A 14455-nucleotide genomic window follows, 5' to 3' on the forward strand; every position below is an offset into this window, starting at 1 on the left:
AGACTACAAATTACAAGTAAGCATCAAGAGCAAGACAAAGTGATTGTATCTTTGAACATACTTATCAAGAATAGACATTGAAAAGCCACATTAATCGGTATAACCAAAAAGTAAAAAAAAATAGTTGTCAAAAAAAATTATAAATGCATATCTAAAAATGTGGTTTTTAAAAAATTGAGATGATTGCAAACAGCATAAAACTAGGGGGAGAAAATGGAAAACTCCATATTGCTTGAGAGCGAAGTGTTCCTGTGATACGTGACCACTTGGTCTGGAAAGTGTACGAGAGGATTGTGGCTCCCTGTCTGTCTGTGGGGCAGTTGTGGGATGAAGGAGGAAGGTGGAATTCTGCATCTCCCGTGTATGCAAACTATTTGAGTGTTTCTGCAAACCTTTCTAAGCACCTGATTCCTCTCTGAGATTAGGAAGTTTTTTTTACTTTATTTTTTATTTCTATTCTTTGAAAGAAAAAAGAAATAAATTAACAGAAGAGGAAATAAAGTATAGGTTAGCTAATATTTCCATAAGTTGCATACAGTAGGATAATACTTTATATATAAAATTATTTTCCTTAGTTAACTTGGATGCTTGAACATGACTGGCTGACCCAGTTACGTTTGTAGACTGACCTCCTTGTCTGTGTCCTCATTTTCTCTTCTAAAAGGATTGTAGCATCAACAATTGATTTGAATCTTCAGTTGGGCTGTGTTTTGAACTATGGCTATCTTCTCATTTGATTAAAAAAAAAACCAAACTAAAAAGTAGCCGTTTGATACCACGCTGGACTCAGTTAATATTATGCAGCTTTTGGGAAGAGAGGCAGGATGGAAAGCAGTGAATAAGCAATGTATGTTATAATTTTTTAGTCTGCAACTTCAATTTCTGTATTATTTCCCATCTAAACAGATCAACAAATCCACTTCTTGAATTCATTTTCCTTGGATAAATCTATCTCAGCTTAATTCTGAGTATGTATAGCCATGAATAGCAACTGAGATGCAGTAACATGCCTTGGAAATAGGTAAAAGAGCTCCATATCTCAAAGATCAGCAGTCCAAATTTGGTTACTGAAAGTAATTGCTACCTGTCCGTGTTTATAAAAATCACCCAAACATAGTTTTGTTATCATGGGTTGCTTGGGTATTCAAAGTAACAACTGTAGCAATAAATAATATTAGCTGACAGTTTTGAGCTTGCACACCTAGGTCTGAGTTTGATGACAGCATCAGTCTTCTAGAGGAGGCATATTTGTTAACACAGATTTTGTCTTTTGCGGTTAAATATGCTATCTGAAAAAAAAAATTACATGATTCCCAGAATTCTTACTTGCTTAAAGCCTTTACTAGTTTGCTGCAAAATTTAATGAGTGGTACTCATGGTTAATTAAGTTTTTAATAACTGCAACATACTTGGCACTGAAATTTTTAAAAATAAGAGATGTGAGGGAAGCTTTTTTCCTCAATTGTGGGAAAAGATTTCCCAAATCTAGGTTTGCTGTTAGAAGATGATGAAAAGAACTTACTTGGAACTTCCTTTTTTTTTCCGGCTCTATGTAACACTTCTCAATGTTTAAATAATGCTTTCATTATGCGTGTGTTGGTAGCAGCTCTTTAAAACAGAAAAAATGAAGGCGTCTTGGTAACAAAACAAGCATTAAACAATTGTTTCAATCTGAAAAAGTATGGTGAGCTTTATAGAGGTTTTTATTTAATCTATGATAATAGAAGCTGCCAGTTAGCCAGGCAGCGGTTCATGTGTGACATTGATTTTATCCCTTGTTTGTGTTCTGTTTTATTATTACAGTGGACCTACTAGACTATTGTCATCTTAATGTAACACACAAATCTATTATAACCTGATTATATTTCCCCACTGGAAGCATTTTGTGATAGAGGGCATAATCTTTAATGGAATTTGTGTGAAATTAAATTATACAAGCATCAATAAACATAACATAATTCAGAAGGAGTAAATCAGCTTAATTTATTTGCGGCTGTAATGGCATCAGTGTTAGCAGAATGCAAATGCAGAGGTTTAAAGCAGTAGCTGAAAAGCAGTGCCAGATGAGCAGAAAGTTAAACCCTTTATTAGACAACACTGTAATTTGATGGGCAGAATGTTCACGGTTCAGCAGATTGCAGTCAGGAGGAAAAAAGCATGGTTTCTGAAGAGGTTTTCCGAGTTACCCTGGAGTGAACAGAAGAGCCTTTGGTAGTACAGCTGATATAGTTCATGTGCTGACTTTAAAATAAAATAAAAAATAAATAAATGAAAAAAGGCAACAAAAAATCCCACAACAAAACCAAAACCCCACAAACCAAAACTAAACTAAACCCACTTCTCAACTAATTAGAAGCATATAGTACTTTCTCTTAAAAGACTAATTCAGTCACATCATTGAGCATTTCTGAAGAATAACTTCAAGTAGTGCTGGCTTAGTGGTTATGCAACAGTAATGTGATCTTCAAATATGTGACACTATTATTTTTGCATTAATTTATTAGGTTGGTGCATTCTTGTAAGGACAAATTTCAGCCTGCCTCAAAAGCACACGAACTGCATTAGTTCTCAAATAATACAGAAATTGTGTCAGTTATAAATGAAATTGGCAATATTTGTATTTTAATGACTTCTAATATTTACACTTAACGACAATACTTGCTTTTCTTCTTTTGTTCCATACTAATGTGATGGTCTTTAAAATAGAGACTTAGGTGAAGATGTAAAAGAAAAGATTTATTTTTTTTTTTTCCAATTTATTGGCATTGGAGTTTCCAACCTCTGAATGCACACAGGTGACAGAGACTAAAGAACAAGAGCAACAAAACACCACCCTTGCAATTTTGGGTTGGTGTTTCTGAACTCATCCAATTGGTTGCTGGCTTAAATACCTTGTAAAAAACAATTCATAGAATGTAAAGGACATTAAAGGACTGTTTTGATGGATCACTGAAAAAGGTGAATTCTGAAGTGAGGAAGCAGGGTTTTCTGTGGAATCCAGTCAGTCTATTTGCCCCTTTTACTGCACACTTGTTTTCATTTCACATTTTTCAGCTGTCCACAGGCTCTGTTACTGAAATCTGACTACAAATGCAAGGCGATGAACCTAATTATTTATTGGTTCTACAGAAAAGTAGATGAGGGGTTCTATGAATCACAAACTGAATGGGTTAACAGCAGGTTATATAAAATAAATACATGGTTACTATCCTTATTTATCAACCTTTTTAAAGGGAACAATTGGATATAGATATTAGTATTCACGCTTTGTTTCCATTATTGAACTTTGTTTTACTGTTCATTGTGTTGGGTCTTAAAGGTGCATTCCCAGAGCAGCGGAAACAGTACGAGTTCAACACCATCTAGGAAACCTCAGTCGTCTGCGCCCAAAGTCCGCAAGAGTGTCAGCAGTCGGATACACGAGGCGGTGAAGGCCATTGCACTGTGCCACAATGTCACCCCAGTATATGAATCCCGGGCTGGTGTCTCTGGAGAAACAGAATATGCAGAGGTGGATCAGGACTTCAGCGATGAAAATCGCACTTACCAGGCTTCCAGCCCTGATGAGGTTAGTGTGCAAGGGTGAAAAAATTAATATCTGATAAAAAAACACAATAAGTTAAGTTAAAAAGAGCAGAACTGTAAAAGAAGAGTGTTTTGGGCTGGGGTTTCTTTAAAATTAGCCATAATCTGGTTTTATTTCCTCTACGGCTGTAGGAAAGATCTGGTGTTTCTTTGTCATATAGTGTTTTCAGTTATTTAAGTAAAAGGTCTGTGAAGTCAGTGCTTTGGGATCGATACCATGTTGAGTATTGCAATTAAAGTATTATTGCAATTGTTATTGCAACTGTTACTGCAATTAAAGTATTACTGCAATTAAAGGTATATTCTCAAAACATTAATCCATGTATGAATCATAGCATATACATGCAAAGGAAAATATGAAACTGCTTTGAGTGATGAACATCCAGGTACATTAGCTAGATGCTGCCAGTTAGTGGAATGTATAGATTCCTAACAGGGAAAAAAAAAAGGCAACCCAAATCTCAAATAGTCCCGTAGAAAAGCCTTTGAGTGTCAAATCCTAGGCAGCTTCATAATGTTCAGGATTCATTCAAAATTGCATCAAGGGTAGCACAAATTCAAAACCCCATTTCAATAAAAACATGCATTTGACTTCCATTGAAATCCAAATTTTAAACAAATCCCACTGCCTTCAGTGGATTTGAGTTATTGTTCTGAGTAATCCTGTTTTGGGCCCTAAATTGATTGCCTAAAATTCAGTCTAAAAAGATTTTAGAAGAGAGAGGCAAAGCTCAAGTTTCAACATACTGCAAAGTAAGCATAAAAATTAATTATAGCCCATTCACTTTATGAAAACATGTATGTACTTGATACAGTATAAGAGAGAAATAGAGTATTTTGAGGTTGGTTTGCCTCTGAAAGTGAGCAAGGTTGAGGGGCATCTTTGTTTTAAGGAAATTCTAGCAGTGTCTGAAGCTTGGATGTTGGTGGCATAGCCACAGTAGTTTAGTCATAATCAAAACAAGGTTGTTGTAAGATGTGAAGAAGGGAGTGTGTATCTGAAAGCCTGTATATTTTTCTCGCTATATGAGCTGATCTAATACAAGATGATAATTCTTCCACAAACCTCAGCTTGCCACAGCATAGCCTATTATATTTGGTTTACGTGTCTAATATATCACCATATGTAATACTAACAAAACTTCAGCAATTCAAACTGCAAGCTGTAATTTCTAAGAGTAGCAAGTCTATAACAAGTATTTTTAGGAATGCAAGAAATAAATTTAAGTCTGACTTCATGTAGTACTGAACTAGCAGGCATTGCATGCATTTCAGGTGCTATAAACACAGTTCTTAGTGTCAAAGGGTTGTGGAATATAAAGAAGTCCCTGGTTCTCAGTGAATAAAAAGTGGCAGTTAGAACATTTTTAAAAATAAACTCTAGGCAGGACTTGAGATGCTGCTCTTTGGCCAAAATCAATAATCCATAATACTCTATGTGGTGTTATATAGTGTGGGTTGATCTGCATTATGAATAGAGAATGCTGGAAGTGCATTTGTTTACGCCAGGGATACACTGTAAATATAGTTTTTTAGCGTAGTTTGTTTGACTTGTATTATGCACGTGTGCAAATTTTCATGTACACATATATTTGTATTAGCTAAATAGATCGGTGTAATAAGCCTGTGAGGTATTACTAAATATAATGAAAGACTGCATAAGCAAGTACCTACCTATGAAGAGATGATGACAGCTATGGATTAAGTAAACATTCTGCTTTAACAGCCAAAGGTATTACTAAATCAGGTGAAGAGGCGTGCAATTGAGAGACTATGTGAGTTTTTTCTCCCACTTGCTCTTGTCTCCCTGTGGGCTCTTTTGTGTATTCATTCAGTTGTTTGGAACCTGAAAATATTACCATAAAGAGCAATTCTCCTCCCATATTCGCTAAACGGAACAGCTGTAAGACTTGAGAATTATGCAAGTTTTGGTGCTCTGCGAAGACAGTAGGGAATTTGACCTTGGAAAGAGGAAAGGGAAGTTGATAAAGTGCTAATACGACAGATCTGGGAGTCAGGGTGGAAAGGGAAGTGGAAGAGGAAATCAGCAACAAAGAAACTGTTAGTGTTTCAAGGAAGAGCAAGCACAAGTGTCCTTTTAGTAACAATTTTTTTTTTATCATCTCGACTCATACATTCAAACTATACGACAGTGAAATGAAAAACACATTTTAGAACTGAAAGCATTAAATTATTTCAAAGATAATGCTTAAAACACAAATAAAATAATCATATTGAACAAATATGCTTTAATGTAATAAATTGATGCTAAATGGAGTCTTATAAAAAGGTGAAGCTACAAAAAAATTTAAACAGCTTAAAAATTGCAGCATGACAGCAAAAAGCCTGAGAGTTGAAAGACTAGCAGGTCTTTATCATAATTTTTTAAAGAGTTCTATTGATGCAATGTTTGCAAATCACTGGAGCCTAAGGAAAATAATGTAAATGGTTCATTATTTAGCTTATTGAACTTTCCTGCAGTTAGGTTGACGGATGATGCCAATGTTTCCCAATCACCAAAGTACCATTTTAAAAGCATTTTTTATTGAATAAAGTGCTTTGAATATTGCACCCTGGAGCTTTATTTAGGGAAATGGTTCAATTGATGTTTTCTGTTTAACCTCAGCACTGACCTATCACAACATATTTGGTTAATAAGCAACATTATCATTTAATAGACTTAACCAGTTTTATGCATTGTACTTTCTCAACATTACAACTCTGTTCTCTTAGATTTGGTTTATGGATCTGGCTTGATTGCAGTCTTTTGAAAGAAGATGTTATTTGCACAGTTGTCTGTTGTTTTACATAATATTGCATTATAGCACCATAGCATATAAAGAGCAGAGAACAATGTGTAAGTATAAACTAGTCTTCCATGTAGGAAAGTATAGAAAGCAGTTTAGTAATACATCAACACACTGTACACTTAATGAATTGACTTGAGGAATTCATTTGAAATTCTTCACATCTGTGTGTACGTGCACATCCATATACAGATAAAATATGACCATAACAAAGTATGCACATTTAGAAGCAGGTACATTCATCATAAAAGATGTATTTATCTATTGTTAGAGTAACCTGAGATAAGTAACTGATTTTGTATTCATAATGTGAACCCTACTTATGCCAGGCTCTTTGTTTCTTATGATAAGTGATCAATATTTCATTTTCTCTGAAAGAGTGGAAAGTTTCATTTGTCTGTCACTTGTCCTCTACAGCTGTAGCATAGCAAACAATAAACATTCACTGAGAACTCACTGGAAAAAAATGGAAACAGCCCCTTCTTGGGCATCATAGGTGTGGGTTCAGCTCATCTGTAGAAAGCCGGCTACCTTAATGTAATGAACAATCATAAAAGGATATAAGCTAAGTAGGTAAAGCAATGGAGTTCAAAGGTCACAGACCCAAGCGATTCAGGGGCATGCTATGAACAGGAGCCTTTGAAGACCTTTGCTCCCCTTGGTCCGAAAAGATTGATCAGTCACGATTTTTAATGACTGCTTACTCTCATAAACCAGCTATTTATTGGTTATGCTTTGTCCTGCACTGTTATGTTCTCAAGCATTTCTAATTCCAGGATTTTGAATATTTAAATACTACCTTAAAGCATGGTCAGTTATTTAATTCCAACGTTTCTGTCCAGAGACAACAGAGTTGCTAAAATTAATTATATGGATACAAAGCCAATCATTTAAAAACAGACAGGGAAATGATATGCCCTTAGTGAAGCAGCTTTTGTGTTTACAAAAGTGAAGCTGTAATGTATGAGACATGTTGTATTGTTTAATTCATTTTATTGTGTGTGCTTATTGAAGCAAGACTAATTGTGTTGTTTTGTCAATGTATTGTGAAAAGCAAATCACTCAGTAGCATAAAACCATCACTTTCATGACCTTCGAGACCCACAAAGAATAACTACTCCATAGCTTGTCTTGAATATTGATCGGCAGTTTTTTCACATGATCAAGCTGTATTTTTAAGTTAATAATTTCATTTTAATTATGAAGAGTTTTGATGAAAAGCGATGGACTGCAAATGTTAGTTATCAAAGCATTGTTTATAAACATAAACAAGCCAGTGCTGATTGGAAACATGTGAGTTGTTGTTGAACAATCCAAACAGAAACTGTTGGGAACACTCATGCAGTGGGGAAAAAGAAATCCCACTGCTTCTTGCCCGTTTCCAAGCCAATAACCTTAACTTCAAACTGTTACACATATAACCTTTGTATTCCTTACATGGCAGCCTGATTTTGAATGTAGATCCGATTGTCTGAAGGGAAGATGCTCTTAGATACTCTGAAACAGATGAAGGTTGGTTATATGAGAGTTCTAAGCAGGAAAACTAGCTTACAAAGTTTCCATCTCTAGTCCGTCCTTCTCACCCTACAAATTGCTCCCTCCTATGTGCCAAAAGCTTTAAAGCCTTTATTTATATGGGTCATTTTTCAGTTCAAGTGGTCAGGTTCACAGCGTGGCTCCAGAAAAGCTGTCAGCACAACTGTGGGGGAACTCCCAAACTGCTGGATGGGGTGGCCAACACCAGCCGTGAGGCGGTGGGTCTTTTCCTTAAACTGATGTTAGCTCAAAAGAGAATAGTGTGTGTTGAAAGTGACAATTAGTTGGCCATAGGCTGTTTTGAGCAACGCTTTGTAACTATTGAGCACTTAGATATTTCTGCTAGGGAGCAGCATCCATGGCAGGCTGGCCTGCGAGGAAAGGGAAGCCAGGAGCTGAGCATGGTAGCCAGGCTGCTAGAGGCGGTGGCCTCAGTGATGAGGTTTACAGCCCAAAAATATCCAAGCAAGGTAAAAAGAGCATGTTCCATGATGAAAACCAGAGACAGTCAAGAGTATAGATTGTTGTACAGGCCTGTGGAGATGAGGCACATCTGAATTCAAACCAAGTCAAATTACTAAGTCAGGATCAGGTCTTGAGACAGCAACCAGCATTAGCCAATTGGCCACAGTCTGGTGATTGCAAGGGAAGTTCATGGCAGTCAGGTAGGTCCAAAGCCAGGAGGTCATGTCCTGACCTATCGGGGCCAGGTCAGCGGGGTATGTGGCCAAGTGTGGGCAACCTGACTGCAGCGTAGCTCACAGGACCAAGCGTAAGACCAATAGTAAAGGGGGAGGGCAGCCTCCACAGAAGCTTCTTCGAGCTGTTTCTTCATCACAGCTTTTAACGGTTGAGCTGGCCTTGAATGCAGCTGGTCGAACTGCTAGGAAGGAGGATGCATTCAGGGTCTTGACAGTTTCAGTCTAAATAGGGGTTTGAATATTTTTTCATAGAAATACATTGCTATTCTGTCTTGGTTAGTAGAAAGTTATGTTTGAGACAAGTAAGTATCCAATCCCTGTTTCAATTTACCCAAGCTAAGAGTGGGGTGGGTGGTTGTTTCTTTTTTTCACTTCTGCTTTCTCTCTCAAAATATTCTATTACAAAAAAAAAAAAAAAAAAACAAACCAAAATTAGCGGATTAGGTTCCTAAGACCAGCTAAGTTCCAAACAGCCCATAACTCAAAGGGAGCAGTAGTAGTATGATGGTTTGTATGTTCCAGTCCTCATTGATGTAGTATCTAAAGCAAGCAAGAACAGCCTTAGGACATTGTTTTGGTCTTCTGCCAAGCAGTAACAGCCTTTTAGGATTGATTCAGTAGCTGAAGGTCTTCAGGATTCAGCAGGGTGCTTCAAGTACCTCACTTTGTGGATTTATAGCCCTATGTGCCCAAAGGTAAGGCGAGTTTCATTTTTTCAAGTGACTGTATAAGATTTTCCTTAACTGGGACTTCTTCATACTATAATGCTCCCAAGATGACAAGTAACTAGAGGTAGTTACATTTTCCACAGAGCAAAGGGCAAATACTAATAAATACTAATTTCCCAAACTGAAAATTAGTAAGACAGCTAGGTGAGAAGTGATATTTCCTGTTGGTCCAGAGTAAGCGAGGGAAAATGTTAATCTGAGAGGGAATGAGAGTGCGCTTCCTTGGGTAAATTGTTCACTCTCATAGGGAAGGGTCAGGAGAATCCAGAGATGAGCTTTGAGTTGGGCTGTGTAAAGAACAGCCATGTAGATGCTGATTGAGTGGCCTCAAGCCATCTAACACCGCTGCAGAGAGAAGCAAACTCCTGTTATTTGGTAGGGCAGGGAGGTACTTAATTCTTTCATCCTCAGAGTTGAAAGTAAATAAAGATATGGCTGTTCCTTTAAATGCTTTCTATGGACAATCTGTTTCATCTTACATGTCGGCCTTAATTTTGACTATTGACTCAAGTGCTTAGATATTTGTAGTGTTTTCTGCCACGTGGTTATTTTCATTGAGGTTGTTAAATGGGAGTCATAAGCTAATAGAATTTATTGTAGAAGGGATTTTTTTTCCTTAAAAAAAAAATAAATATTGGCACCGTAGTTGAAAAAAAATTATTTAGAACGTAGTTGATTTATGCTTTCTGTGGCCTATCAGTTTACATGTTTTCTAAAGTTTTTTAAAATCATTGATTAGTATATATTTTAGGTTAAAATCAGTCTAGTGTTCTAATTAAATATACAGTTCTGAATCCGCAGCGGGAATAATGGTTTAGGGGATTTTCTTCTGTGCTTGATGTGGGGTTTGAGGTCCTTAACTGTTCTTTTTCCTGACTCTAGTAGGCTCAGGTTTTGTGACTGATAAAATAGGTAACTGCATCATTGTCACTTAACAACCTCGTGTGCTTTATGGAACTTCTAGAAACTACCTAAGATATTTGTAAGCTGCTTGTTCTCATTTAGTTCTGTTAAATGAACATTTCTAAACAAGTGTAGTGATTATGTCCCCAAAGCATGGAATTAGTATGTAGGGCTGCCATGGTCTGTAACAAGAGTGCTTCTGAAGTTTTCCCTCTTCATGCCCCTCTTGAGACGCACATGTTCCTCAGACGTGTGCTAGACACACGGTCCTTCTTGGAGAAGCTACTTCCACCTCCTAAGCTGTAGGTTACGTTGTGGGTCGCACAGTTAGTGCTTGAGTTCAGACAGTTTCCTCATGAAGTCTCTGAATTTGGCTTTGAATGGAAATCTGTGCTGTGGTAATTGAAGAGTTTGATATTTGGAGCTATGAGCTATAGAAGCTCTGAGGGTCGGGTGGCTTCTAGTGGAGAGGCGCTCCTGACAGGCAACCAGAGCTCAACAGCGGGCATGTGGTAAATGGAAACATCTGAAAGATTTTGGGTGAGAAACACTAAACAGGAGGTGTTTCCTGGTAGCTTTTGTCAGATCTGTTGCATTTCCGTTTCATAATGCAAGTATGTGCTACCTTCATTCATAATTTGAGAGCTGCTGCTTTGACCTTGTCATCTATGCGAGAGGTGGATAGCTGGCTTCACCCTTTGGACTGCTGCTGAGGAGGAAGACAACTAGCAAGTTAGAAACCACAGAAGCTCTCTTTGATTCCACCTACATTCCCTGTCGTGAGAACACTACGCAGTTAGTGGGTTCAGGTGCACACCTGTGTGTCAGTAGTGGGAGGACTCTGTATCTACCAATGTACTTCTATCTCCCAGGCAGCCTGTTTCCGTAGAAGGGAAGCTTGGTGATAAGCCAGGCAAGATCCACAAAATGATAAAGTAAGTCCCTAGTCTGGATTCAGGAAACCTGACACATTTCATCTGTTTGTGTTAGGAAACAAATAGTTATTGGCAAATAAATAATTAGAATGGTTTTTTTTGTTTTTAAAGCAAAATGGTAGCATCACCATTGAAGACTTTGCGCTTGTCCAACCTTTGCTTTATCTGACTCCATCCAATATGTCAAGCTCTGTAGAAGCCACAGCTGCTGTGTTTATCTGTCATTCTAGGGATTCTTGATGTATGCACACCAGATTGCAAGATCACTTTAATGTAAGGTTTCAGAAACGTACTGAAGAGGAGAATATACTTGTGGAGGGGAAACCTCAAGAAGAGGGTCTTAACCTAAGAATCCTTTTTCTGAACTCTATATAGCCAGCCATGCAGTATATATTTATTTAAGATTAATAATTTAGATTTTTGTGCCATTTGTGAAATACTTTTTAAATTATTTAATTTGTATATTCTAAAAGTTTCAGATATTTAATGGTAAGGTCTGGCTCTTCTCTGGATGATGATAAGGTCTAGGTGCTTTGATTCATTCTGAATGATGGGAGTCAAACTCAGTGCCTTGCTCTCAAGTTTATTCAGTTGCCTTTTTGGTGTCTATTTGATTCTTGAACCTCATTGACTATTTCTGCTATGGTATTTGCACTGATCAATTTAAAAGGGGAAAAAAAAAAAGTGCAGTTGTGTGTAGGCCAGGTATAAGAATCCAAAATGACTGTGCTGCAAAATACTAATTCAAGCGGTAAGTGAAGCCAAGCATAAACGAAATAATAAACAGATGTGAGTCACCAAATATAGAACACTTAAGTCCTAACTGCAAAGGGACACAAATGAGATGATAGGGTATTAGTAGAAAGATGCAATTTACAGGTCAGAATGTAATAGTAACCTTTCACTGTGAAAATTGAAAATTAACCTTGGGAGTACTGGATCATTTACGGCTTATATGGTACTTCTATTGAAGAAGAAAAATCTCTAAAAAGACTTCCTGTGATTTTCGAGATTTTAAAATGGTGCTTTTCAAAGTGTTTTCTTTTCTCTTCTGTAACTGCATCTTGATGTATTTTTATTTGGCGATACCTAGACAGATGGCACTACTAGGGTTTCTTAGGGGTTCAACACAATAGGTTTTTTTCCAATTTTAAATTTTCATAGACGCTATGATTTGCTTGCTTTGGGTGAAATTCTTAGTGAGCATTAGTCATCATGTCTGTTGAACTTACTTAGGGATTTTACTACTTGCATGTCTTTTATCAAACTACTTGATTTTTATTTTTTTCATTTTACCTGAGATTAATAGCAGAGGCAAGTTCCATAAGAATTATGTTAACTTCATTATAATTACCTTTCTAGTCATTTAAAAATCTATTTTCCAGTAATGATTAGCATTTTGAAAAATAAAAATAGAATTGTGGAGGAGAAATCTTTTTAATCAGAAACTTCCCATTCAAATATGGAATATGGCTTGTATATAAACTAACAGTAGAGCAGTTTTCCTAAAGTATTAATTTTTTTTTAAGGAATAAACCACACAGTGGTGGTGATAGAAAGCATATCATAGAAGAAAGTAGAAGCTAGATGTCATGCACTTTAAAACAGCAAAATCTAAAAAAAAAAAATTAAAAAAATATGCAAATCTCTAATGCATGCATTTAAGATGGCATGTGGTGGGAGCTAATAGTGATAATTGTATAATGCAGCGTTTCTGGGTTTGTAAAAGGGACTTTCACGAGCATGTTTGTGGGATGCAGTACTGTAAGCTTGGTTTCCGTATCATTTGTTATGGTAAGAACGCAATTATATTATTGCTGAAACAAAGTAAGCTAAAATAAGATCCTTTGCTTATCTATTTACTACATATTACAGTGTCTCAACTTGCATGTTATTGTAGATCTAATAGAATGTTTTATATGGCAATACTCCCAACATTTTTTACCTACATAGCAGTGTCATTGGTACAGAAATTGTGTTCTGGTTTTTCATAATTTCTACTGGGTGTCCTTTAAGTATTGTGGAATATATCTCTGGTTTTGAATTAGAACTGTTATTTCTGAACAATATATTCTAAATATTTCATTTGCAGGAATAAGTTCAAATAAGGTTTTGTATTCTTCATAAGAATTTTTGTAAGCTTTCTGAAATAAAATACTCATTTGATATGTTAAGATTTTGTACTCAGTCTACTACTATTCACTTTTTTTTTTTCCCCCAGATTGTTGGAACAATTTAGACTTTTACCCTAGCAACAGTTGTTTGGCTTTAGCCTAATCTATATAAGAGTATAATAGACCTTTCACACTTAAACATGCCTCTTCTTCCCTTCTTTTTTTCTTTAGGTAGCTCTGGTGCAGTGGACAGAGAGTGTGGGTCTTACTCTGGTTAACAGGGATTTGACCTCAATGCAGCTGAAGACCCCTGGTGGACACATTCTGACGTACTATATTCTGCAGATCTTTCCCTTCACTTCTGAGAGCAAGCGCATGGGGATCATAGTTAGGGTAATTTTGGGGGTGTTGGTTTTTTATTTCTCAAAAAATGTTTTTATTGAATGTTGATTTTTATAAAAGTTGATAGAAATTTAATCCTTCATGGAATGCATTTCATAAGATTTTCAAATGGAGAATATATCTGACACAAGTACACATAGAATACTAAGCAAGCAACTGTAGAAAAATCAAATGAACCTGATGTTGCAGAGAGCTTTGTAAAGGATGGACTCTTCTCTTAGATAGGAACGTGTTAATTTTCCTACTTCACGCTTAGCCCCTGATGCTGCAAGTTGACTTTAAGCATTTGGTTTTAATTTTCTGTTTGTTTTTTTCATACAAAAGATGTTGCTTCTTCATGGCCGAAACTTCTTACAATAGCAGTTAGCAGCTTTCCATGCTACTAGCGGTGCTGCTTTTCCAGACTCGGTGTTGCTATCTGAACTGGCGTGCATATACAGCACAACCCACCAGGTCTAAGATGTACGAGATACGTGCTTAGTTGTCTTCTAGATGCCCAGTTGGGAGCACAGTAATGATCATTAAAACCTCAGATAAAAGGAAGCCACAACACCATGCTAAAAGGAAGGTTTAAACCTCTGCCAATGTTAAACCGTCCACACTACGTATTTCTACCTTCTCCCTCCCTAAAATCAGACGCTGTAGCAGAGCAGCTTCAGACAGCATTGTTAGATGGCTTAGATCAGTGCCAAGTCCCAGTTAAACTGGTGTCAAACTCATGTGTTTTTTTTTTATTTGCCCACA

At 36.7% G+C, this 14455-nt stretch overlaps 1 protein-coding gene across 2 annotated transcripts in view; it reads left to right on the forward strand.

Moving 5' to 3' along the window:
• Window positions 1-14455, forward strand: part of ATP9B (ATPase phospholipid transporting 9B (putative)) — a 161085-nt gene that overhangs the window by 126022 nt on the left and 20608 nt on the right. For both annotated transcript variants that reach the window (XM_074146110.1, XM_074146111.1), the window contains exons 15-16: window positions 3320-3568; window positions 13541-13702. In XM_074146110.1, coding sequence (XP_074002211.1) covers window positions 3320-3568; window positions 13541-13702 — 411 coding nt within the window. The remainder of the gene's footprint in view (window positions 1-3319; window positions 3569-13540; window positions 13703-14455) is intronic.

This window comes from Numenius arquata, chromosome 4 (assembly GCF_964106895.1).
Source record: "Numenius arquata chromosome 4, bNumArq3.hap1.1, whole genome shotgun sequence".
NCBI lineage: Eukaryota > Metazoa > Chordata > Aves > Charadriiformes > Scolopacidae > Numenius > Numenius arquata.